At 46.5% G+C, this 26,319-nt stretch overlaps 4 protein-coding genes across 5 annotated transcripts; 2 read left to right on the top strand and 2 right to left on the bottom strand.

The window, feature by feature from the left end:
* Positions 1-63: 63 nt before the first annotated feature.
* On the top strand, positions 64-10,000 carry LOC108146835. 2 transcript variants are annotated; one of them, XM_017273032.2, is made up of 9 exons: positions 64-710; positions 778-1,716; positions 2,525-4,082; positions 4,414-5,036; positions 5,100-5,346; positions 5,440-6,069; positions 6,764-7,801; positions 8,341-8,658; positions 8,719-10,000. In XM_017273032.2, exons 1-9 carry the CDS (start codon positions 675-677, stop codon positions 9,141-9,143), a joined length of 5,814 nt encoding a protein of 1,937 aa, XP_017128521.1. In that variant the 5' UTR covers positions 64-674; the 3' UTR covers positions 9,144-10,000. The 2 variants fall into 2 exon arrangements, with proteins under 2 accessions (XP_017128521.1, XP_017128522.1); XM_017273033.2 differs by lacking the exon at positions 8,719-10,000 and having other exon boundaries at positions 8,166-8,376.
* A 1,407-nt stretch (positions 10,001-11,407) lies between these two features.
* Positions 11,408-12,889, bottom strand: LOC108147002 (vacuolar protein-sorting-associated protein 36). The gene is made up of 3 exons (XM_017273266.2): positions 12,700-12,889; positions 11,910-12,635; positions 11,408-11,853 (listed from the first exon to the last, which is right to left on the bottom strand). Exons 1-3 carry the CDS (start codon positions 12,793-12,795, stop codon positions 11,476-11,478), a joined length of 1,200 nt encoding a protein of 399 aa, XP_017128755.1. The 5' UTR covers positions 12,796-12,889; the 3' UTR covers positions 11,408-11,475.
* A 729-nt stretch (positions 12,890-13,618) lies between these two features.
* LOC108146843 (liprin-beta-2) lies at positions 13,619-16,524 on the top strand. The gene is made up of 3 exons (XM_017273044.2): positions 13,619-14,054; positions 14,127-15,070; positions 15,135-16,524. The coding sequence occupies exons 1-3, from the start codon at positions 13,854-13,856 to the stop codon at positions 16,030-16,032; spliced, it is 2,043 nt and encodes a 680-aa protein (XP_017128533.1). The 5' UTR covers positions 13,619-13,853; the 3' UTR covers positions 16,033-16,524.
* A 29-nt stretch (positions 16,525-16,553) lies between these two features.
* On the bottom strand, positions 16,554-19,973 carry LOC108146842. The gene is made up of 2 exons (XM_017273043.2): positions 19,601-19,973; positions 16,554-19,023 (listed from the first exon to the last, which is right to left on the bottom strand). Exon 2 carries the CDS (start codon positions 19,010-19,012, stop codon positions 16,886-16,888), a length of 2,127 nt encoding a protein of 708 aa, XP_017128532.1. The 5' UTR covers positions 19,013-19,023; positions 19,601-19,973; the 3' UTR covers positions 16,554-16,885.
* Between the last annotated feature and the right edge of the window lie 6,346 nt (positions 19,974-26,319).

Here is a 26,319-nt window from a genome sequence, read left to right on the forward strand (position 1 = left end):
AAACAGCCCAATGAACTAGTATCGGAACGGCGATTGTGCCATTCACAGCGAACGATAACGATTGTTGGCATTCGCACGGCACGAATCGTACAGTACATTTACATTGCAAAAAAGCATAAAACAAAGTTTTAAAACAATTAAAAGCGAGCAATCCTCGGCGTATTATTAAAGAAGCAGCCCAGCGTTCGCCCCGTAATCGCAGCAGAACGAGCAGCCCTGCGTTTTAACGGAATAGCAGCGCCAAAAAAGAGGGTCGACGGCAGAGGGGCGCAGAGAGAAAATGTCACGCAAAGCAGCAGCAGCAGCAGCAGTGGAAGTGGAAAAAGAGTGAAGAAACGAGCAGAATTTCCGTTCGATCCTCGCAGTGCGCGGGAGCAGTGCGTCGACGTCCAGCCGGGGCAAGGATACCCTAGTCCCGATCCCGATGCGGCACGGCCGAGTGAGTGTGGCGAAAGTAACCGATGGGCAGCAGCCAAGAGCAGCGAAAGTAGGAGACGACGACGACAACAACAACGGAGCCCTGCGTCTGCAGTCCTGAAAATAAAAACGCACGGCCACACAATAACAAATGCCGCCGATCCTGGCCAGGATTGCTGACAAACTGACGCTTGGATGTCGTCGGTAATTGGGTGCGCCATCCTCCGTCGGGAATCCCCTAGCAATCCGCTGGCACCATGCAAAGCCTGGACTCCTCATGCCAAGAAGCCGACGTAAGATCTCTGTTTTCCATGGGACTTAACTGATTAACCTTTTTGCGTTTTAATCTCCCGCCTCTAGTTTATCATAAATGACACGCTCAAGAAGTTAAAGGGCTCCAGCACCGCGGACCATGTCCAGGGACTAGCGGTCCTCGCCCACGGTTCGGGCGTCCACCAGACGCAGTTCGTCCAGTACCAGGCCGCGTCCTCGCCGCAACTGCAGCCCCAGCAGACGTACCACCAGCAGCTGCATCCTGTCCTCCAGCAGCAGCAGCAGCAGCAGTTCGCCTCGTCGAGCAGCAAGTCGTATTTGGAGACCAGCCTGCTGCAGGCCATACCCCAGATTCCTGCCCAGCCGCCCATCTGCATCTTCGATGACGACGAGTCCCCCACCGAGGGCACTGGCGGCTCGCTGGGCGGCCTGCTCACGGAGCCCACCTCGGCCACGCCCAGTGGCCTGCCCACGGCCATCGCTCCGTCGCCCTCCTCGTGTTCATCCTCCACCACGACGCTGTCGAACTTCAACTCCATCACGTCGCCCTCGCCGGTGGTGCCCGATCTGCTGCTCTCCACGCCGCCGGGCGTCAACTCCAGTCTGAGCAACAGCTCGACGGGAGCGGCAAGTGTGTCGTCCAGTAAGAAGTCCGACAAGCGGCCACCATCCGCCAACTCAACGGCCAGTGGCGGCGGCGGCAGCGGCGGTGGTGGCCACCACCTGCATCATCATCACCTCCACCAGACGCACAATCACCATGTCCTGGCCTCGCCCACGTCGTCGCCCAACAAACGCCAGAAGTCCAACAACAACAACAACAGCAGTAGCAAGGAGTGCAGCTCCTCTAGTCGCAGCTCAGCTTTACCCGCCTCCAACAACAGCAACAGCAAGCCGCCCTCCTCCTCCTCGTCCTCCTCCGTCTGCCAGTCGAGCACCAGCAAGTTCTTCAATCTGCACGAGAAAATCAAGGATCTGTATCTACAACTGCTGAGCAACGACCTCAACTACTTTGCCGAGACAGGGGTAAGTTGAAAATTCGAAATAATCCCCAGCAAATTCCGATTTAAGTTACTTTTTAAGTTATCTGAGTGGTAGGACACAACGAGTCCTCTAAATAAAGCTCTGCATTTAAGTTGATCCAAGATACTTCAGGCATCTTGACCCACTTCTTTGTACATTAATTAATAACGATTTTCCTTAATGCTAAAGAAATGCCTATGTTACAAAGACTTCATTCATTTCATTAGACCTGCCAGTTCTGAAGTATTGTTTACCAGTTTAGAGTCACCAATATGGTAAACATATAACCAAAAAGATTCTGTGAAAATAACTTTTAAGTATTGGCTTTTCGGGCCCGTAACTGGGATGAAAACCTAATACAAGTATTACCATCCTACTTTAGTAAACTTCTTAATACTAACGATCCTTTTATTACCTTTGTTTGAAAACTTAATCACGGGGATGTGGAGAGTTCAGAGTTATTGGGTATGCCACCCAATACTTCTCATTGTCTAATATAATGACTAGGAACAATAAAATTCTCTTTTGTTTAAATCACTAGATCAAGCTATGATATGCAAGAGCCGTTTAGAGTATTATGCAATGAGTGATATATTATATATATATATTATTTTTTCTACTGAAATAAGTACTAGTATTTGGTTTCATATGAATTTTGAATTAGTCTGTCCGCTCTATAATTGTTCACCACTCGCGATCTTGTTTTTCCCCCCTTTAAAGTATTGGTATTTTAAGGGCCACTTGCTTGAACTGGTCAAACCAAACATTCTTCAAAATAAGCCATCAGACTTACAATTATAATGTATTTCAGCTAAAGCAACGCACCCGCTCCTTCACCCTGGAGCGGCTGGTGGAGCGAGAGAAGCTCAACACGATTGTGGTCAACCTGTATCCCGGCAACAAGGGATACTCGCTGGCCCTGCACTATGACGAGCACCTGCTGCTAAACCCGCAAACGAACGAATGGTCCGCCACCGACAAAGACGATGCCACTGGGGAGGCTGCGGGATTGGGAGCAGGCCCTGGGAATCATCGGAACCGCTCCAAGCCCACAATGGACGAGAGCCACTCGGCCAAGGCGGAGACGGGACAGGCCAAGCACGACTTTGGGCTGGTGGAGGTGCTCCGGTGGCCGTACGAAAACGATCTGCTGCTGCAGTGCATCGATCGGGAGATGTTGCCGGAGTTTCTGATGGATCTGCTCGGAGCCGAGACGGTCAGTTTGTCGGACGGCGAGGGAACACGGGTGTACGCCAAGCCGAGCGTCTTCTACGCGGGCTGCGTGATCGCCCAGATCCGCGACTTCCGCCAGACATTTGCCACCTCAACGAATATCTGTGATATGAAGCACATCCTGCTGAGGCCGACGAACGCCACCCTCTTCGCGGAAGTGCAGCAAATGGGCGGCCAACTGCCGGCCGAGGACAAGCTCGCCCTGGAGAGCCAGCTGGTGTTGGCCACGGCGGAGCCGCTGTGCCTGGAGCCGGATCCCAGCATAGGGAGGCAGGCCATCAATGCCCAGCACCAGCGCCAGCTCTTCAACTCCCACGAGCTGCGGCGTCAGATGAAGAAGTTCACCCAGACGGCCATCAATCGCAAGCGCAAGCTGGACCAGTTCACCCACCACCATGGCCTGGAATTGTGCGATTATCTGGCTCGCCTGCGCCAGCGACCGCGGACGGGGAGCAGCAGTGGCGGCGGCAACGCCACACCGGCCACGGCGCCCACCAACAATCCGCTGGTGGGGGCCATGCTCTCGTCGTTCACCTCCAAGGTGCCGCGGCGACCGCACGAGGTCATCCGGCCCATTCGTCCGCCCACCCTGGAGTATCCCGCCAACCTGAAGGTGCCCGAGCACGTGATCAGCGTGGAGAAGTATGCCAAGGCCTTCGAGCCCCTCAACGAGTTCAGCGAGGCGTGCAAGGAGGGCTGCCAGCCCAACTGCCGGCACAACTTCCAGCCGCAGCTCATCGAGGAGTACGTGCTGGAGACGGAGCGCGAGGCGAGCGAAGGTCGGCGGGCGCTGTACCACATCAAGCTGTCCATCTTCCAGCGCCCCTCCGACGCAGAGTACCTTGGCGAGCTGTACGTCGACCGCGATTACCGCGAGGGCGAGCGCAACGGCGAATCGTGCCGCTTTGCGCTGGGCACTCGGGTGCATGCCAATCGATACATTCAGCAGTTCCGCGAGATCTTCACCGAGGAGGGGCGTAAGGCGGTCAAAATCACGCATTTGATACCCGGGCATGTGCCGATCGTCACCCACACGGGACTGACGAACGAGCAGCGCATCCTGTTGCAGCAACAGCAGCAGCAGCAACAACAGCAGCAGCGGCAGGAGAGACAACAGCAAACGCAGCAGATTATTGGTGAGTATTTTGTAAGATTTAGATTATCACAATATAAGAATTTTTGAATGTTTGATCCTTAATCAAATTTATAGATTAAAAATCGAGAAATAATTTTGTAGTATTTTATGTTAAAAAACAAATATCATATAGCAAAGCAAAATAGAAATACAAATATAAGAAATAAGTTATGGAATTGGCCATTGGGGTAATTCCAAACCTAAGTTACATACAACTTATGTGCTCGCACATAGTCCAATTTAATTTTTATTAAGTTTAATTCTAAGGCAGCTTATTTTATAAACCTACATTTGACTTTTCTTCTTATCATTTGATGTTATTATTCTTGCAGGAATGGGTCAACAGCAACAGTCTACCCTCGAGACCCAGTTGCAACAGCAGCAGCAACAGCAGCAGCCAAATCCGACTCAAAAGTTGCCACAACAACCGCAGCAACAGCAGCCACAACAACAAGCGCAACAGCAGCTATCCGCCACAGTGCATCATGTGGCACTGCCGCGACAACAAATAACTCAAAAGACTCTCAATTTGGCCGGAAGTAATGTTATTAATGTACAGCAAAACTTTCGCCAGCAACCGGCGCAGCAACAGCAGCAGCAGCAGCAAACCTACACAATCGAGGCACCGCCGCAGCAAGTTGCAACGCAGATTGTCCCGCAACAACAGCAACAGCAGCAGCAGCAGCAGCCACAACAACACATTCATCTTCAGCAGTTGGCCACCGGCAGCAATTCCTCCACAACAACTCATCAAGTTAGCCTGAGCAATGGTTCCCTGGTCCTTGTGCAACAGCAGCAGCCGCAGCAGCAGTCGCAACAACTGGCCCAGGCCCTGCAACACTCGGGCATAACCATTCAGCCCGCCACCATTCAGCAGCAGCAGGTGAAGGGCGCATCGGTGGTGGGGGCCAATTCGGCGTTGCGTGCTCAGCTGAACTCTAATGTGCCAATTCTGGTAGGTTAAACATGATCAATTTTGCTTTCAAAGTTTGTGTTTAAATAGTGCTCTATTCCACAGCAAACGCAGCTGAAAGTTCAGCAGCAACAAATCATGCAAAAGCAACATCAACAGCAACAACAGCAAACTGCCACTAGTAACAACAACAACAATAATAACAATATGAACAACAATACGGCCATACATCCGAATCCCGCAATAAACGCCATAGTCAACAGCATTATGAACTCTGCCAACCAGTACCAACAGCAGCAGCAGCAGCAGCAACAACAGCAGCAACAGCAGCATCAACAACATCAACAACAAAGTAAGTTCAGGTCACATTTTGAAAGTGTCATAGCGCCCGTAGAAGGTTTATGTTAAATTATGTCACACTAAACACTAACATATTCTCTTGTAGCTGGGAACACGCCAAATAACAACAATGTTGCAGTGGCCGGCGGCAGCAACAACAACAATGGAGGCAACACCAACGCCACAACACTCAAAAACTCCAGCAACGCATCAATTTTAAACCTGCTCAACAGTGCTCCAGCTGCCATGACCAGCACACCAGTGGCCAGCGGAACGTTTACCACCTCCACTGGTCAGCAACAACCACAGACGCTGACGCTTGTGCAGCACCAGCAACAGGTCACCCCGGCCACAGCGGATGCGGCCACAGCTACCTATGTGCAGACCACCCGTGGCACGCCCACGCTGGTGAGTACCCAGCGGAAGCAGCAGTCCAGTGAGGTGCTGCAAAACTTGCTAAACGCCAATCGCAAGATCGGCGGTGGAGGTACCACCACGACAACGTTTCGAACAAACTCCGCGGGAAATTTGATAGCCGTCAACCTCAACCAAGCGGGCCAGGCGCACCACCAGCAGGTGGGAGACGGCAGCCAAACGGTGAGGGTGTCCATGTCGGCACTCGCCTCACAGTTGGCCTCGCCGCCGGCGGTGATGACGAACCCCACCACCAGTTACACAGTGATCTCGTCGGGCAACAGTGCTGCGGCAGCAGCAGCCTGGATCCAGAGTCCAACGGGTGAGTTTTGCTTCCAATAATTTCACTAATGCTATTCATGTTTTACTATATTATTGATTATTATTTGCAAGAGATTAATGTTATACTGTGGTTTTTGAATTGGTTATAAAAAACGGAAGAAGATGTGTATAACATCCTGTGTTTGTAAGTGTTGCTTAAAAGAATAGGATGTGATTGTTAAATAACTGTTATATTGTCTTACGATACTGCAAAGAAACTTAATAATTTCCTATATCTTATTTATAAACAAATTTTAAATCAACCAACCAACATATTCCTGGGTCCTGATTATTAGGCAATTTGATCTAATATGAAGTGAAGTTGTATTTTATTTTTATTTATTTAATTTATAAATTTGTATTTTAATACAGCTTACTTTAAAAAAGGAAGAAGATGTGTATAACATCCTGTGTTTGTAAGTGTTGCTTAAAAGAATAGGATGTGATTGTTAAATAACTGTTATATTGTCTTACGATACTGCAAAGAAACTTAATAATTTCCTATATCTTATTTATAAACAAATTTTAAATCAACCAACCAACATATTCCTGGGTCCTGATTATTAGGCAATTTGATCTAATATGAAGTGAAGTTGTATTTTATTTTTATTTATTTAATTTATAAATTTGTATTTTAATACAGCTTACTTTAAAAATTTAATTTTATTAATCATTTCATATTGTTTTTCTTGCAGGACTGAGTCAGCAAAAGCAACAACAAGTGCAGCAGCGCATTCTGAGTTCGCTGAGGAGGGATAGCACCACAGCGCCGGCCAACGCGATTGTGGTGGGCATGGCGGCTCCATCTCCCGGCAGTGATTCGAACGCCTCGAATGCCAGTGGCTTTGCGGTGCCCAACAATCTGGCGTCCACCTCGAGTGGCGGCGGCGGCGGCGGTGGAGGAGCCCTCTCCGCCCTGCTGACCAACGCGGCCACGCCCTCGCCATCGGGCTCCGACCATTCGCAGTCGTCGCAGACGCACCAGAACCAAGCTCTGCTGGAGCGCCTCAGCAATGTGACCTCCAACGTGTCCGCCGTTTCCATGCCGCACATGTCGCCGCAACAGCCACCGCCCACGCAGCAGTTCATTACCAAAACCATCGTTCACTCGCCCGCCACCTCATCGATACACTCGCCCATGTCTAGTCCGCATCCGCAGCCGTCTGCCTCGCCCCAGCAGCAGCAGCAGCAGCAACAACAGCAGCAGCAGCAGCAACAACAGACCACCGCCACCCTCAATCTGCAGGGCATCAATTTGTCGCAGCTGCAGGGCGCCATGGCCAACTTTGCCGGGCTGCAGAATGTGCAGGTTCAGATACCCGGATTCACGCAGCCCATTTCGCTGCAGTTCTCCGGCAACAGTTTGCAGCAGCAGCAGCAGCCGGGGAATGCGGCGACGGGGGCGGGCACGGCGCAGGGCCAGCAGCGGAGTGTCCTGGTCTCGGTGCCGGTCTCCAGCCAGCAACAGCAACTGCCACACACCATAACGCTGCAGACGCAGTCGGGGCCGCATCACCAGCAGCAGCAGCAGCAGCATCAGCAGGCACAGCAGCAACATGCTCCGCCAACGGGCACCATTGTGAGCCTGCCGCCGACGGGAGCCGGCAACCAGACGGTGGTCATCACGAACAACGCCGGCGGAGGAGTCTCGACGGGTGGCAGTGGCAGTGGTGGCAATGCGGGAGGAGGCGGTGGAGCAGGCGCCACCACGACCATGCTGACCCTACCCATTGGTGAGTAGATGGAGAACGCGAATCTAGTGCAGTGGCCGCCACTCGAACGTTTCGGCCTGGCCGAAGAATAATTATGTGACTCTGGATCTGGCTTTTTTATGCGATATTTATTTAAATATATACTCGGTCCACATTTAATTTAATACGTAACTCTTTTCTTTTGATTGAACATGCTTAATTTTGTTCTCTTCTGTTTTCTGTTTCGTTTCTCGTTTACAACATATCATACAACAACACGAACCCCGTTAACAACTCGTTTCGATCCCTCATACAACAAAACTAAACTAATCCAATCCAATTCAATCCAATCCAATCCAATTCGATTTATGTGTCTTTTGTGTGTCCTAACCCGAAATGCCATCAGTGTGAGATTAGAGAGTCCATTTTGTATAACCACGGCCGTACTGCTCGTACTCGTACTGTACTGTGGTACGGTACTCCCCGACCTCTGACCTCTTCGACATTTCTCATTGCAACCTAAAACAACAACCAAAAAAATCTCCCCGCACACCCACGTTCTGCTCTCTCTCTGCTTGCAGCTCAAATAGTCGGTGCCGGTGTACAGAAACTAAATCCTCAAACAATACGTACCTCAAGTGTTGGTGGTGGTCTAGGTATCGCCCAGCAGACAGTCCAGCAGACAGTCCAGCAACAGCAGCAGCAGCAGCAGCAAACGCTCCAGGCGCAGTCGGGCGGCGGCGGCAGCACGGCGGCCATCCAGCTGTTGGGCACCATCCAGCCGCGCTCCCGTAACGTCCAGGTGGTGGGTACCAAGCAATTGGCCAGCCGGCAGCTCATCGCCACCCAGCGGCAGATAGGTGGCTCCACGCTCAAGATAGCCACCACTCCTGTGAACTGTGAGTGCGAATGAGATTCGTTTTATTGGACCCTTCTATATAACGCACACCCAATTTCAGCCGCGAATGTGGTGACCAGCAGCTCGAGCCTTAATTCCGCTCCCATTGTGATGTCTGGCCAGAAGCTGCAACTAAAGACGGTGAAGGCTCCCGTGCAGCAGCAGCAGCAGCAGCAACAGCAGCTGCAGCAACAACACCGAATACTCAACCAGCAGAGCACCGCCACGGTCTCGTCGCAGACACTGCCCAGTCCAAGCCAAGTGCAGGTTCAAGTGCCGCAGCAGCAGCAGCAACAGTTGCAGCACATTCAGATCGCCGGTCGGGCCGCCACCGCCTCGGGGGCCATCAGTCAACGGACACTGACGGCCCTGGCGGCGGCCAAGCAGCAGCAGCAACAGCAGCAGCAGCAGCAACAACAACAGCAGCAGCAGCAGCAACAGGCTGCGGTCAATCGAAGGCGCTCCACCACCGATGCAACCAAGTAGAGCATTGTGTGGATGTGCTGACAACCAGAGGACTGAGAGATGAAGCATTAGAGCGAACAAGTAGAAGGCTACGCGTTGTGTATTGCTTGATATTATAGTTTATGGTTACCTCCTAACTATCATTACTATCGTACATTGTATACCCATATAACTATATATGTTTTGATGTGTAATCGTAAGTGTGAATTGCATGGGCAACGGCAGCTCATAGTTGTGCAACCTAGTTAGGAGCTGGAGCCTGGACACGCTTGTGTTAATTGTGTCACCCCGCCCCGCCCCCCGTTGGCAGAAACGAATTAGGTGTAGAGGTCTTAATAATATTTATCTAGTTGTATATACACATATATATATTACACATATATATATATATATATGGAAATTGTTTCAATATGTCCTGCGCCCGATCGCCATTTAAAGTACACACGAGAACACCTATCAATTTGGCTCACAACTCCAATTCGTTATGTCCTAAGACTAGCTCTTTAAGCGTGCTAATTTTAAGCTGTAAATCAGGGGAGTTGCCGAAAACAAAAGGAAAGCAATAATATGAGGAGGAAAAATCAAGAGAACACGTAAATTAATTGTAAAGAAATTCTAATTATTACGATTACGGTTACGATTACGATTACGTTTAGCTACGAGAGCATGTGAACCGGAGTAGGGGTTCGTTTTAGCAATTACAAATATTCATATTGTACTATTAAAATTATTATTGCTAATTATTTAATCGATTGCTTAGCTTAAGTTCACAAAAGAAGAGAAACACACACATTTTAGTTTGTAATGTACAATTCGTAGCCTCAACCAATTTAGTACTTCCAATTGCAGAATTATTAAAAACGAAAAGCAAAACAAAATACACAAAAAGTCAACACTTATTTAAACAATTTATTTGTAATAGCGCAATGTACAATGAAACTAGAGGCAGGAGCAGCTGAAGGAATGTGCGTGAAGGAAGTTGCAAGTGCGAGTACGAGTCGAGTCGAGTCGAGTAATGTGTAAAAAGTAACGCTTTGACTAAACAAATTTGTTTCTCAACTAAGCCAGTTTTTTGTAGATGGAAATTATTTATTTAAGTAACGATTTTATTTATGTTACTACTCTGCTGTAATTGTTTAGCATTGTTTGATTCAGCTGTACAACACTAAAAACTAAACCTCTTCATAAAGCTGCAAGAAAACAAAACAAAACACAAATTAACCTCACCTAACAACCATTACAACCCGTATTCCCTACCGTACCCCCCCAACACACTCAAGCATAAATTACTCAATGTTAATATTAAATAATAAATGTGATTTAAGAAGAATAAACGAAAAAGAAACATGGTACTACGTAATCCGAATGAATGATTGAAAGAAAGCGATAGCGAAAGCGAAAGCATTACGAAAGTGGGCAAATTGTTACTCAAGCAAAGCGACGACGCTAAAGAACTGGCCAAAAACCAACCTGAGTACGAAAGTTAAATACATGATAACGATATACGTGTGGTCTGATCAAATGGTTATTGAAACGTAATTCAAAGATTTATTAATGTAATGCGGAGCAATCTAAGCAGCAGCATAAGATATTTATATATGTAAACACGAAAACCACTATTAATATAAATGTGTAATTTCAATTCAATAACTGCTTATCAAAATACCTGACTGTAGAAACTTTTCATTAAACTGATTACGAAGAAAACTCTTGAGAAATACTAAGCGAAAATAAAAATAACGACAAAACCAAAATAAAATAATGAAGCGCCGACAAAGTCAAAGCAAATGCTCCGTTAATCAATAAAGTGTGAAATGAATTATAAAATCAAATCAGTCTTCTCATTTCCAAGGAGCTACAACTAGGCAGCATCGAGTTTAGTTTAATGTAGAAATGAAAATCCTTTCGCATTTCAGTAAGGTTTAATAGGCTTATTTGTTTACAAAATACAATTTAGAAACTTTCTTACAGAGATGACAAGGTTTTTGCTATTTCTCAGAGTCTTTAATCTATTTTTGTTAAATAAGAAACCATCAACAAATCAAGAAATATAAAGGGAAATATTTTTTTAAGTAAGCCAATTTCAGTTTTTTTTTTTTTTTAATATAAAAAGTGAAAGAAACAATTAATTTTTTCAAGGGTAAAATTAGTTTAATAACCTTTTAAGCAAAAACAACTTATTTACTTTTTCTTTTGCGAAAATGTTAAGTTTAATAGACAATAAAAATTGTTTTATTAATCTTAATAAGAAAGAAAGGCACCATTAGACGATTTTTGTCAAGAGCTTGGTTTTAAATAAAATATAGTAATTGTTTATTAAGCATATCTAGTAACAAGCACATTCACAGTGTAATTAGTCCCGGTTTAGCAGTAGATTGGGGTAGAAACGGAGTCCCTCAACCGACTCGTCGCGACACACCTTTCCCAGACGTTCAGCAACCAGTAATCGCTCCTTGGCCAGCAGAAGGGAGATTCCTAGTTGCTTGGCCAGTTCCTCCACGGCCAGAGATTCGGCAACCTGCACCTTTTCCAAAGTGTCAACGGCAATTAGGTCATCATCATGGGACTCCAGCTGCAGCACCCGAGCGCCGCTGGGAAAGCTGCGCAGGCGGATGGGACCACTTAGCTGCTCGCAGGCGTGCAGCAGATCCTCGGGTGACAGCAGTTCCAGTCCACGGGCCCGGTTCACGCGGCAATAGACGTCGGCCAAGGACATCATGCCGCCTTGCTCCTGGGCGGTGAGAAAATGGATGAGTACAACAGATAACCTGCTAACTAAACTCTTACCTCGATGGGATCTAGCAGCATCTCGCAGATCTGTCGCGCCAAGCTGCTGAAGTAAGCCGAATTGCTGGTGAAGTTGTCCCGGGTGACGGGGTCGTCGATTCCCAGGCTCATGAGGTAGGATTTGAAGCGCACCGTCTCGTCGTCGGATATCTCGCCCTTCTGTTCGCGTATCTTGCTGCTAATCGTCTTGGACACTCCCACCATGTCCTTGGCCATGGCCATCAGTACACTGAGATCCTGGAAGGCCAGGGCTATGTTCTCGTCCGTGGCCTTGGCCTTCGCCTCCAGATGCCGCTCAATGCCACCGATTCCAGTTCGCTTTTGAATGCGAACCAGTCTATCGTTGGCGGGCTCCGAGGTTGGGCTGTTCGCTCCACTGCTGATGTTGGTCTCACTGGTCAGGAGAATCTCCCAGACGCGGGCATTCAGAGTCTCGCGCAGCGCACTGTGGAACTCCATGCTAAGGCCATTTTTCCCCGACAGTTTGATGTGCGTCGCGCGGCTGGTGTCCAGCGGACCGGGCCCTTTGTCCGGCGCCGGCGGACGCAGGTGCATAATGATGCGGGTTTTGCGGCCAAAGAAGTTGGAGGCAGTCGTCTCCTCGCTGAGCGATATCACATAGCTGAGTGGCAGGCAGAGGGTTATGGCGGCCCGGGCTATTTCCCCCGGACGACCCCAAAACAGTCGGTGAGTGGTCAGCACAATTTCGCCCTCTTCGAACTCCGTCTATTGGAAACATGGAACTGCGGCTTAGGACTGGATTATTTTTTTCGGGGATTCACAACCTTACCTTTTGGTCACCATCGTATATTTTCACCTTGTTGTCGCGGCTGACAAAGGATTCGTTCGGACTCAGACGGGCCTCCACATAGGCAAAGCGATTCATTTCGTTTATTTGCTATTTTAATGCTATTTTATTTATGTTGTGACATTTGTTGGAGATGACCTAAACTGCGTGACTCCACTTGCTCATTCCTTCCTTAGAGATGGACTAAGGCTAGTACAGTGGATATCGGCTATGGAATATATTAAACTAGCGATAGTTAAAATTTATGGGAACACATCCTTGCAAATTTATAATTTTTTTTTGCTAAGCAAATTTATGTTTTATTCAAGTTCCAACACCATTATAATTTATAATATAAACTATTCGAAAAAGAAACGTTTATTATAAATGATTATATTAAGATTCTCCCAGGCTAAAAAAGTATACAAAAAATTGTATATTCCATTAATATTGCCAAACCAAAATTTATAGTATAATTCGAAAAAAAAATGATTGATTTTTATTTTATATAAGTTGAAACACCGTATTAATTTATAGTATAAACAATTCGAAAAAAAAAAATTGTTTATTAATTATGATTGATTTATATTAAAATCTTCCCAGAGTAAAAAAGTTTACAAAATAAGTGCAATTAATTTAATTGCAATTGTTTTAATATATATGCATGTGTTATTAATGGAAATACTTAATTAATTGCTTGTATGGCAAAGTTAAATTATTTTCAATAATCTAAATTTCTAAATATTTAATAACCGTAAATTATAGAATTTATAGCTCACTTACATTATTGTATTAATGTATTGACAATATATATTAATTAACAGGTTATTTTGTGTGCGATATTAATCGCCATGTTTTCCCACCTCTAGAAAACTGTTGCTGCAATGAACTATCGTGTGGGCGCGGACTATCGATATATCGCTGTCCCTGGTGTAGATGCAAGAAGAAGCATAACGGTGCAGCAGCAGCTCTATTTTCGTGATAGTTTTTCCTAATTAGTGCTAAAATTAATAACCATAGATGCCATTTTTCCACAAACAAGCATTTGCGAAATGACGTGCCTTGCCTGAGCTGCTTACATAACAATGCACTAGTCGCGCAACAGGGCCACACGAACATCGATCACCCGGGATTAGCGAGGCTTACACTTGGACTTCATGGCGACTGTGGCGGAGGGCAGCAAAATGCTCGAGGCGGCGCTCCAGCAAATGGACGGCCTCATATCGAGCACGGCCACGCAGGCGGGATCAGTGTCGGTGTCGGGAGCAGGAGCCTCCTTGACCCTCAGCGAGCGCAACTTGATTTCGGCCACCAATGTTCTGACGACGGCCAAGACTTTGGCTCTGGCCCTGCAACAGGTGAGTCACTCTGAGCAAAAGATAAGGCCAAGAAAGAATTCGCAGGGCTTACACGTTTACCATGTATTTAAGGTCGGCCTGGCTGCCCCAGCCCCGGATCCCGTCACGGCGGCCATCATCAGCGACTGGCTGGAGACGCACATACCGCGCCAGGACTCGGATGAGCGGATGCGTCGCCTGCAGCGGGACAAGGAGGGCCTGGCCCTGCAGTACCAAATGCTGGCGGAGCGGGTGTCCGAACAGGCGGACAAGATCATCGAGCTGGAGGGCCTGATCACGGAAAAGAGCCAGCAGCTGTGCACCAAGGAGGAGCAGCTGCAGCGCCAGATGATCTCGCGATCCGCCCTCGAAACGCAGAAGCTGGAGCTGATGAGTGCCTTAAGTGAACTGAAACTGCATCGCACTGCCTTGGAGCAGGTCAATGATGGGGCCGTCATATCGGCCAATATACCCTACGGCAGTATGAGCAACATAAACCAGAAGCCCTTCCTGGGTTCACCCAAGACGCCGCCATCGGCGCTGCGCCATCAGGTCAAGCCGCAGTTCCACAGCCTGCCACGATCCCACGGCAAGCTGGCAAACCATAATAACAACCGTGCCTTGGACGTCAATGCCAACGCCAGCAGTGGCAAACAGCGGAACGTGGCCTTCGCTTCGAACGAACAAATCCTGATCGAAGACAGTCCTCATCAGGCGGATGATGTCATGACCTCCAGCTTCATGTCACAGTTCACGCCCTCGCCAAAGCTGCGAGAACGATCTGCCCGTGGCTTGCGGAATATTCTAGGCAAGCTAAGGCGCAGCAACAGCAGCAACTGCGAGCTGACCGCCTTGGAGCAGGCGGAGCCCGAGTTTCGGCGCGGCGGTTCCAGAGCCACCGCCGGCGGACGTATCGAGTGGAGTGCCCAGACGCCCTTGTTCGGCGAAAACGAGAAGCACTGGACCACGTGGGATGCACAGGAGGTGTGCAACTGGCTGGGCTACATGGGTCTGGGCTGCTACGAGGACAATTGCCGGTGAGTTACTCATACGTAATCACACACCATAAACATTTACAATATCAGCTTTTCGCCCACCCAGAAAATGGCTGAGAGCCAATCCATCGGTGTCGATCTTCACCGCCTCGCCTGTGGACATTGAACGAGAGTTAAACCTAAAGCTGCCGCTTCACCGGAAGAAGATATTGCTGGCCATCGACGACGTCACTGGCAAGGAATTCGACGACCTTACGTTGAAGGCTTCCGTCCTGGATGTGGCCTGGGTTCTTCGCTGGCTGGATGACATTGGTTTGCCCCAGTACAAGGATTACTTTATGCAGGCCAAGGTCGACGGGCGAATGCTGCACCGTCTCACGCTGGAGGACCTGTCCCAGCTGCATGTTAGCTCCTGTCTGCACATAGCCTCGTTACGAGCGGGCATCTTGTGCATGCGCCGTTTGGCCTGGAACGCAGAGGGTCTGATTCGGCGCTCCATCAAGGTGGCCAGCGAGGAGGAGCCCGCTGGCAGTCCGGACAGGGACAACGTGGAGCTGTGGACGGCGCATCGCATTATGGGCTGGCTGCAGACCATCGACCTGTCCGAGTACACGCCCAATCTGCGTGGTGCCGGCGTGCATGGGGCTTTGATGCTGTACGAGTCGCGTTTCAATGCGGATCTGCTGGCCGACCTACTGTCGATACCGCCCAGCAAGAGTCTGCTACGCCGCCACCTGGCCATGCACTTCAAGGAGCTGGTGGGTCGTCCGGTGATCCTGAGCAAGCGCGACGCCGAATCGGCACCTGGCTATCAACCGCTGAACATTACCGCCAAGCTGAAGCCGGTCAAACGCAGCCAGTTCTCGCTGAAGCGTCGCAAGAGCTCCAAGTCGCAAAGCGACGTCGATTGGACGGAGTACGTGTGCCCCATGAATGCCAGGGTGCCGGAGTCTTCTCTAACGGAGACGACCAAGGACCACGAGAGCTCAATGAGTTCCAATTAACGACGAAGTCGGATGACCCATAAATCGATGGCATACGACAAAATGTTTTCTAGTTGTAAGCCCAACCCCGAACCTGGATACCCAAGTGAATAATGAACTGCCACCTGAACCAATTAAGCAACCAAATCCACAAGTCGAGCGACAATATTAGAGAGAATTTATCCGGGCATGGCCAACCTTCCAAACATCTTTCGATTGAATTCGAGGCGAAATTCTTTTGACAACCTAAGCATACCAGCAAACATTTTGGAAATCTTTATATTAACTGTAACTAACATTTAGGCTAATCTGGAACCGGGATGCATTGACATCTTCTGAATAAGCATGATAACGAGAAGTATTCGCAATGGCATTGAAACGACCTTGAGCGCGAGCATAACCCCCTATAGACTTATCGCCCATTTTGGAGTTTATCTTTTGTACTAACACGTATTGTAACTATATGGACGGATATTTTGTGAAATACAAACTACGATGCCTTTTACAACCAAATATTTTGTATATTGTAATGTGGGGTACTATAAAATTGTTCTGTAATTGACGAGTCAACTTATGATCCGACACACTTTTATGGTTAAACATTGAGTTTATTTGTTAACAATAACATTTCATTAGGCACTAGAAAAACTGATGAACGACTAGGAAGCGTGGCTGAGGATCATTGATCGCGTTCTGGGGCAGCCCGCATGGACGGAATCGGCATGGGATGGTGTGCTTGTGCTTACGCTTGAGCTTGAGCTTGTGCTCCACCCTCCTCCATTGGCAACGCCAATCTCATCTCGTCTTAAACTAAATCTTTGGCAGTGCTTTGTGGTTGACTGGCTGGGGGATCGGGCTCTCCTCGAGAGAGGACCTATGTGGCCCGGTCCTGATTTTGCAGAGTATCCTCCCGTCCAGCGCTCTGGTGCTTGGCCAGATCGCTCTCCGGTATGTGATCCTTCCAGTTGCGAAATAGGTAGCGCGTGAACTTCTTCAGCTGGCGGAACTTGCAGTAGGTGGCACCCTCGGCGGACTGAAGCTGCTGGGTCTGGATGAGGAAGCCCTTCTCCTTGAAGGTCTTCTCCAGCTTCTCGCGCTGCTTCGACCGCCTCGAGGATCGCCGCTTGCGCTCGCTATCCGCCGTAGATTTGGGCATGGGACTCTGCGAGCTGGAGCACTGGGAGACCGGACTGTGTGGTGCCACGTGGTTGCTGCTGGGCAGGAGCAGCGTCGAAGTCGGCGACTCCGGCGATATTTGCAGCAGCTCCGGACTGAGGTCCGTCGATGGCGGTGGTATATCCACGTAGAGCTTCTCCTGACTTTGACCCTGCTGATTGGGCTGATTCTGCTGGTTCTGCTGAGTCTGCTGGAGTTGTTGCTGCTGATCCCGGGAGATGAACTCGTAGCCGCGCATCGTCTTGTCGCCGGTGCCATTGTAGTACCGGTAGTTACCTTCCGCATCCACCGAGAGCATCTTCTTCTCCTGCAGCGTGGGCTTGGCCCCGCCGGTGAACTTGAACTTGCAGATGCTCACCTCGTTGGAGGGACTGGACGAGTGCTCGGCGGGCATGGGCGGGATGAAGATGGCCGACCGCTTCCGCTTGCGCATGGCCAGCGGAGCAGTCTCGTTGGCAAAGAACCCACTCGGTATGGGTATCTTGAGGGACAGCTGGTTGTCCTTCTCGATGGTCTCCAGGGGTACGGGCATCCCGCCCAGGTGGCAGGACTCCACCAGTTGCTGGTAGTACAGGCCCACTGGTTGCAGCAGCAACTTGGCCGCGGACATCGGCTGATCCTCGCTCCCGGCCAGCTCCAAGGTAAGGGGTTTTCCCAAACCAAGTGGCGTGGTCCGGTGCGACGAGCTGCCGCAATCCGTCGTGGCCGTTGTCGTTGTGGGCTTCTCACTGTCGCCGCTGGAGATGGAGAAGCGATCGCCGCTCTGATCGCGCAGGCAGAGATTCAGTGGCTCCTCGGGCGTCACCGCAATCGTGGCCGTTGAGGCCGGCGGAGCAGCACTGACCGGCATCTCGGCCACCGAGGCGGGCACAATGGTGCCATAGTTCTTGTAGATGAGGTGGCAGATGTCCGCCTTCTTGGGCTTCCGTCCGCGTCGTGGCTTGTAGTTGTCCAGCGTGATCTCGCCCATGTAGGGCAGGTCGGCATACTTCAGGGAGCTTCTCTTCGAGGTGGCGGTGGTTGATACCTCCGCACCTTTGGCCGGCACCACCGACGTGGCTGCAATGGGTGAAGATCGCGAGGCTGGAGGATTGCTCCTGGGAGTGCTGGACTGCTTCTGCTGCTGGCGCTCGGCACTGCGCTGGATCTCGGCAATCTTCCGCAGCCAGCTGCGCACGTTCTCGTGCGCCTGACTCGGCGCCGGCGGCGGAGGAAGAGATGGAGTAGGTGGTGGCGGCAGCACCGGCCTTGCGGGCTGACGACCTTGGGTAGCCTCGTAGTGGGCGGCATATTCCGCAGGCAAGGCCTGATGGTGGTATCGCAACTTCATGGCGCCCGCCTCGGTGCCTCGCTTTCGGGATCGATTTTGTCCTTGGCCTTGAACTGGTTTCACTGTCTTTTGGGGGATCGGTGCTGGGGGTTCCACCTGCGCTTGCTTGTTGCCCTTTCGGCTGCCCATCAGCAGATTGGCCTTCAGTTGCTGCTTGGTCAGCGGACTGCAGGTGCCGTTGTGTGGTGTCTCGTGGCCGGCACTTTTGCGCGCCAGCAGCGTCTTGAAGGGATGGTCCTCGTCGTGGCCGTCGTTGGTGGAGCCATGCGAGATCAGCGGATCGTCCGAGCCCTGCAACAGCAGACGAGTGCTGTTCAGGTCCAGTCGGAGTTGCGGATGCTCCGGCGTGGGCAGCCAGCACTCGAGGTCGGGATCATGCTCCAGCTTAATGTTGGGCAGCAGCTGGTCCAGATTGTTGGTGGCTGGAGCAACTGGCATTAACTCCGCCTTGCCAGCATTGCCGTTCAGGTCGCAGACTCTCGTCAGTTCCTGCATGGTGATCCTGGCTGGGGGAGAAAGTTGAAAAAAAATAATAGTTGGTTGATAAGTGGAAAAAAATCACATGTGGCGTATACGCAATGTTGGCTGTGATAGGAAAAAGTAGTAAAAGGATGGTATTAGAAATGAAGTAAACTAGTAAGCTACATTGCGTATACGCAACGTTTATCCTCACTGGAAAACTGCAAAGACCCTGCCCAAGAAAGCTTAAAAACCAGAGAGAAGTTAGAGGTGAATCAAGGCAATACATTGCGTATACGCGACGTGAGAAACACACGTTTTTCCCTCGTTTTGTGTTGTTATTTTGATGATAGCCGGCAGGGGTAGCTAAACACTGAGGCGGAGGAGGAGGATAGTGAGCACGGGAATTCTATTTAAATGTCTAAGAGGAACTGGCAAGTGGCGCTCTCTCAGCAAGCACACACATATATGCGCTCCGAAACCGAAAATGTTGTTTTTGTGCATGAAATTCGATTCCCTGGGCCGAAAAGCATGACCATAAAAGGTCTAAATGCCCGGCCTGAATGGATGCCAATGGCTTCTTGGGTTTCCTCTTGCAAAATAACGATGGAGAGTTGCTATTACCTTGGTTTCCTACGGTTAAGGTTTGTACGGCTAAGGTGCCCCGGAAAATTCTGTGGATCGTTTGGCGGGCTTGTCTTCAATTCAGTCTTGGCTCAAAGATGTCCGGTTAATCCCCGGGTGAATCACCTGCTGCAGATCGTCACAGACCACAGTAGACAGTCCACAGATCAGTTCACGCTGCCGACGGCAGGCCACAGTTGACCAGATTTGCCGCTGTGCGCGTGTACATCGTGTTGACATCCAAAACGCAACTAGTTGCGGGAAAGCCGAGTCGCGGAAAGCATCGCTTCTTCGGAATATGCTCCTTAGATGGACCGCCGCGGAGAGCACGCCCCACACACAATAGAGGAAAATAGCGCGGACGGCAGTAGCAGTGAGCGGGCCAAGTGGAAATCAAATCAAATTCCGCCGCTCTTTCCGCGGCAGCGATGCGTTGTCGCTGCTCGACATCGACCACGATGGATGTCGTGGACGTGGACGTGGTCCGCATTTAACGCCAAAGACGAAGCTATTTCGTGTGCGTTCATTTTTAGAACAAATCCAACTTGTTGCCGGCCATATAGACGGACCCCTTCTGGCCGATCGGACAAACATCCAATCCACACAATGCGCTACGCGGCAGTCAAGAAAAAAAAATAGCAAAAAAAATAAAGAAAGAAATTTCGAATATGTACTTTTTTCATTTTCGCAATTTTTCATTCATGAGCTTGTTTATTGTATCAACAGATCAGGGTGAAAACAATTTGGTTCCGTCTATAGTGGGTTTTTGTCTGCATTGGGAGCAGCCCCACTCCTAGAGGGTATCCCCTGTTCGATCACCACAGCACCCCCTCCCTCCTTCGTCGTTCCGGCTCTCGTTCTCAGCGGCTACGCGTATATGTGATTGCTGCTCACTTTGATGGCGTTTTATTTATAGCACCTTGCTACTTCGGGTTAGGGCAACTAAGAATCGCCTGCGCCTCATTCGGATTATGATTTTTCGGGAAAGGAATGGTAAAGAAATACACCTCCCAAAATAGACAGCGGATCGAGGCGGATCCTCTATTTCGGGAAGAGCACACGGGAATATGGGTCACCTCCAACTCTACCTGGAGTGGGTACACCGAAAGAAAGGATCAACTACTAAATCGAAATTAATTCAAATTAATGTCCAATTTATTACTTCAATGCTTTGAATTTTAACGTTTGACTTAATTTATGTATGAAACATTTAAAAACACTTGTCAATAGAAACAAATGTTTTTGAATAGAATTGGGCATTTTTTCATCCCCTGATTTTTGGCCAAAATAAATTAGTACTTTGGCCATAACAAACCAGATAATGTACCAAATATGGAACTTGTGTACTTTGTTGAACTTGTAAAAAAAGATTCCCAGTCAATTGGCCCTCAAAAATGGAAACTTTTATCTTTTGCCCTTTATGGAATAAATCGATGATGTAATAATTTCTAATTAAAAATGTTTAAATTATCCAACAAATTAATTTTTAGAAAGTATCCTGAAAGTGCTGGGGATCGTTAGCTAAGAATGTAAGCTGTGCAAAACAGTATGTTGCTCGAAAGTAGGACCTCTTTTGGTAATGTTTAAAAAAAACCTCACACAAATTTAAAATACTACCACAGTCCCCATATTGATTTGGTCTAATTGAAATCAGTATTTTGGGCAAAACGATTCCAAATATGCGTTGAACACATTTTAGAGTAATTCAAAGTAAAATAGTGTGGAAAATTCCCCTTCAAAAACGTGGACTCAAAGAATTTTAATTAAGATTATGCAGTATGAGGCTATTGAGGTATAAACCGTCATTGATATGCCACAGCATTTCATAATAGTGTCATTTTAATCTTGTTTTTTTGGCTGCAGCCAGCACTGTTACAGTAGGTCATGGACAGAAGAGTCAAGTCACTTCTAATCACTTTCTCCGCTGCGCAGTCTGTGGCGATACTCAGACTATCAGAATGCAAAGCACAAATCACGTTAGCAGCTCCCATCCAAAAGCGAAAACATGCCTTTTGGGGCGGCGTTCTTCAAGCGACTTATTTGGCTGACCAGAGTCGATAAGGCCCCCCTTGGTTATGGCCCAATACCTACCCGCTTTCAGCTGGAAAGAATGGCATTCCCCGTCGATCGATTTGCGACTGTTGCGCATTGCGTGCAAGATCGAAAATCGAACTTCGCAGAGATCACTGTGCAGCGATGACGCTTTTGCCGCTGGCAGTGGGTGGGCGAGTTTTTCGCGACCTGCAGAAGCTTTACATTCTACAGACGGCGGTTGGACGACGGTGAGTGGTAGTCGGTAAGCGGTAAGTGGTAGTCGGTAGACTGACAAGCCAGAACCGGAGCTTACATCACCGGCTAGTGGCGTCCAACCTACGGATCCGGAGCTGGAGCTCTTGAATATTGCACATCTATTCGGCAGCTGCGACTGTGCGACTGTTGCGACTGTTATTTTACTGCCAGCATGTTTATTGAGCGACACTCACAGTCAATACCTGCTTACGCGAACGTACATATTTGCGTTTATGGCCATAACTGCCACTTCAGACGCCCACGCGCGGCTTGTTGGCCCGCATTTCAGTGGCGAATTCTATGATTTAAGTCTGGCCTTGCCTCAAGTTCACTCTTTTCCCGCCGATATGGGTTTAGTATTCCCCTGGGATTATCTCACTGTATCACTATTTTAATCATTTTTCCGTTTAAGAGCGATTTTTACCACCACCAGCCGGTTAGAATTCGCGACTGAGCATGCGAACGTAATATGCAAATGCTTGGCTTCAAAAAGCGAACTGCCATTTGAACCGACTTCCATTCAAATCCGATTCGTTCTGCCAGTTTTGCCAGCTGGCCAATATTTTTCAAGTCAGGCCTGCCATATCGATGGAATAAGATTTGGAATCCGAATAAGAATAAAAAACAACGGGGGATAAATGATATTTTTATGGTAAAAGTTTATTATTTGCAACTTTATTTTTTAGTTTCTCCTTTGTGTTTTTGTTTTGTTTTCATGTTTAAATGTCTATAAAGTATATATAATATATATTTCTGCATTTTTTGTGGTTTGTGTTTTTTTATTTTTGTTTTTGTTTATTTTTTTTTTATATTTTTCATAATTTTTTGTTTTGTTTTTGTTTTTTTTTTGCTTTGTTTTGTTTTGTTTTATTTAACTTGCCAGTTGTTCTTTGTTTATATACCTATTACACATTTGCATAAGTTTTTGTGTATAATAATTATTATTAATAATAATTTAATTGTTGTAATTATAACTTGGTTTATAATCTCCACCCGCACTCTATATCCAATTTCCTGCTCCCTATCATCAATGCGCTTATGTCGCCCATCAGCGACGCCCAGTTTTTTGGCAAACGAAACAAAATGTACACTGCTCGCCCATATTTTGAAACTGGCTTTAATTAATACTAGGGGTTGTTTGATATTTCTGTTATTACGATTTATGCCTCCATCTCTCCTTATTGTTAGCCCTTCAGCGCGTTCTGGATATCTAACTAATCTGCTTTTGCTCCTATATATATTATGCTGGTTTAGTGGTTCAGTGTGTTCCGGAATAAAGCAGCTCTTAAGGAAACAAAGTGTTCAACAAAACGAACTTGTGTTTTGGGGTTTTCAGGGTTTTTTTTAGGTTTTTTTTGGGTTTTTTGGGATAGTGGCGGCTTCTTTAATCGATCGGTAGTTTTTGTTACTGTAGTATGTACTCTTCTATTATTATGCTGGTTTTATCTATGTGGTATCCTGCAGTAAGTCGCATAAATAATGTTTAAAATATACTTCTGTTAATAATGCTTTAAGTATTAAAATATTTATAGTTTTGTCCATAATTAATTAATAGTTTTCTTGTTCGATAGCATTTACTTGTGTTGTGGGCTTCCAGCCGAATTCCGCGTGGCAAAACATCGCGGAAAAGGCCGATTGAGTATATATAGATATATATCTGTATTGTTTTTTCGGTGTTTACTTTCATCCTTTTGTTTTAATGAACGAATGCACAATTTTACACACTTCGCCATTTTGGTTTCATTATTCATAGATTGTATTTAATGTACACATATGTATAGTATATAGCGTATATTTCTATAAATAGTTATATAAAGACCTTTTTGTTGCTATTATAAATGATTTACTTAATTGTTCTTCACGTCTGCTATCAGCTCCCCCATCTGTATCGATCAACTACTTTTGACTATTACATATTTACCATCTTTCTCGTTAGTTCGGCAATTTATAAGTGTAAATATAAATTTTGTCATATTTGTCATATTTAATATATATGTAAGTATGCATGTTTATAGCTGTGTGCAAGTTTCTGCCCATTCCGTTCCATCTGTGATGTATTTGAAAAATCGTATAAAGTGAGAAATGCTTGATTTGTGTACAAAGTGCATTCGATGTCAGAATTCAAATCAAAGTCAATGAAAGACTAGAGAAAAAACTCTTGAACTGTTCCGGGCTCGTAGTGCCAGTGATCTTGTTTATGCTCTATTTATATTTTATTCTTTTTGATTCTGAAACCATTTTACATTTAACATTTAATTCATGTGTTGTTTTTCTTGATTTCGTCTCGTTTTCTCGATTTGTTTTCTCTTTCGAAATTCCTCTTGACAGATTTTAAAGGAACTGATCACGAATCGTGTTGGGTGTAAAAAGCATGCTTTGTCTTTGCCTTTCTTGGAGTTGGTTTTGCTTTAAATTAAATTGATACGAATTCTTTATCTGCATTTTCTGTCTTTACATTTATGCTACTAATATTAGGTGCAAGATCTCTTATTTTTAAATGTCATTTGCTGAATTTTAATGTTAGGTTTTGGTTTTGGTTTTTGTTTTTCTTTTCGTTTGTGTTTCTCGTTCACATTTTGCTGCTAATTTCTTATTGTTTTCGTTAAAGGTGCTCTTCAATTATCTCAAATAATGGATTGATGTAATCATTGCTAAGTAATTGTATTTGTGTGGGTTTGTTTTTGGGAGCGGAAAAGACGAATGTAATTACACAAATTTTTGGACAATAGCAAATCAATTGGAAGTGAGCTAGGCTAAGATATTGAAATTAAACCACATGCCGTTGCTTTCGTATATGTTGAGTGTTTTGTGTGTGTTTGCATAATGCTAAATACGGACGGATTTCTAAACGGAAAGTATATAGAGTGTACAAAGAAGCTGTAGCTCAAGTCCGACGGATTCGAGAAATAGTTTCTGAAACGCATCTCAAGCCACACTCAAAAAATTGGCAAGTGTAAGTGTGTGTGTGTTCTCTGATGTGTTAATGCTAAAATCTAGACTAGCAACTATATTTGTTTTGTTTCTTTTTGTCTCAATAATATGCAATAATTCAACCCTCTGGTTCGGGTTGCTGTTTGAGGGGTTTTATTCTATATACAATATAAATTCGCTTTGACCATTTGGTTTTATTCGATTAGCCTGCTCTGCCAACAGCATGAGTTATATCTCTGTATCTGGTACCTCGATCTAACATTTGGCTAAATACTAAAAGATAACAGTTTTATCTACAAAAAATAACTTTGGGCCTTTTCAACGCCAATATCTCCAGCCGTACACTTATTCCTCTCATATCATATCATATCATATCATATCATTCCATCCGATTCGGTTTGTATAATTGCAAAATTGGTTTATAATGCTTGGTTGACCTTAGCTCGCTAATAAATCTTTCTTTGTTCATAGTAATAGTAATAATTGTCATAATAATAGTATTATAATATATCGTCTATATAAGTACGACTAGGTTCTGCTTTTAAAAATGTTTTAATTTCTCCGTTTTTTTTTTTCATTTTGTTTTCATATTTTTTGTTGTATTTTAAATGCACTTTCTGAGCTTTCTTACAAGCGCCGCCAATTATTGTTGCTGGTTTTGTTATATTCCTATGGCTTCTACTGCCTTTCCTTGTCCCAACTTTGCCCATGGTTGATGGTACTCTAAAGATCTAACCCTATGCCTATCCAAGCGAAATCTAGTTGGTAAGCAAAGCTTCAAAAAGTGTGTCTCGAGCTTAAAAATATCGTATCGAAAAAAGTGCGAGAGCCTTGGGATAAACAATAGTACAATAATAATAAAAGTGAAATGGTATCAATACGAAATTATCATAGCTATTCGATAAGTTTTGTTTACTATTTAGATTTAACTGCATGTTTTACCCTGTATCCAATATGTCATTCTTGTGTTCCTATTTTTAATAAAACCAAAAATGCGCTATGTTAAAGGCAAAATGTTTTGGGCTTGGCAAAAAAGATATGCACCCCCATCCATTTCACTTCTTTCTATCAATCCTACCCTACATCCTTCGTCCTTCTGCCTTTTTGGGCCCTTGTAACGGTGTCAGTGTGTGGTTTTTTTTTTTTGAGTGTTGATTGGGTGTCCGTGTAGGTGTAGTTAGAAAACTAGTGTACGCAATTTTGGTAAGTCCTTGGTTATGGTGGGGTTAAGTGCTTGTCTCTATTTATTATATATCGTTATCGTTAGCTTTAGTTTGGTTTTACTTTCTTTTAAATACCTGCAGAAAAGTGTATCTAAATATATTTTTGATTAGTAAGTTCTAAACTTGGACTCCAGTGTTATTTGGTTGTTCTTGTTATGTTCTTTTGTTTCCGTGTCAGTGTTGTAAGCTTCATTCACTACTTTGTCTAACCTTGTCATTAACTAGTATATAATATATTTGTGTATAGTATATATAATAAATAAAGAAGTTAGTTTT

Source organism: Drosophila elegans, unplaced genomic scaffold (assembly GCF_018152505.1).
Source record: "Drosophila elegans isolate 14027-0461.03 unplaced genomic scaffold, ASM1815250v1 contig_208, whole genome shotgun sequence".
Lineage (NCBI taxonomy): Eukaryota > Metazoa > Arthropoda > Insecta > Diptera > Drosophilidae > Drosophila > Drosophila elegans.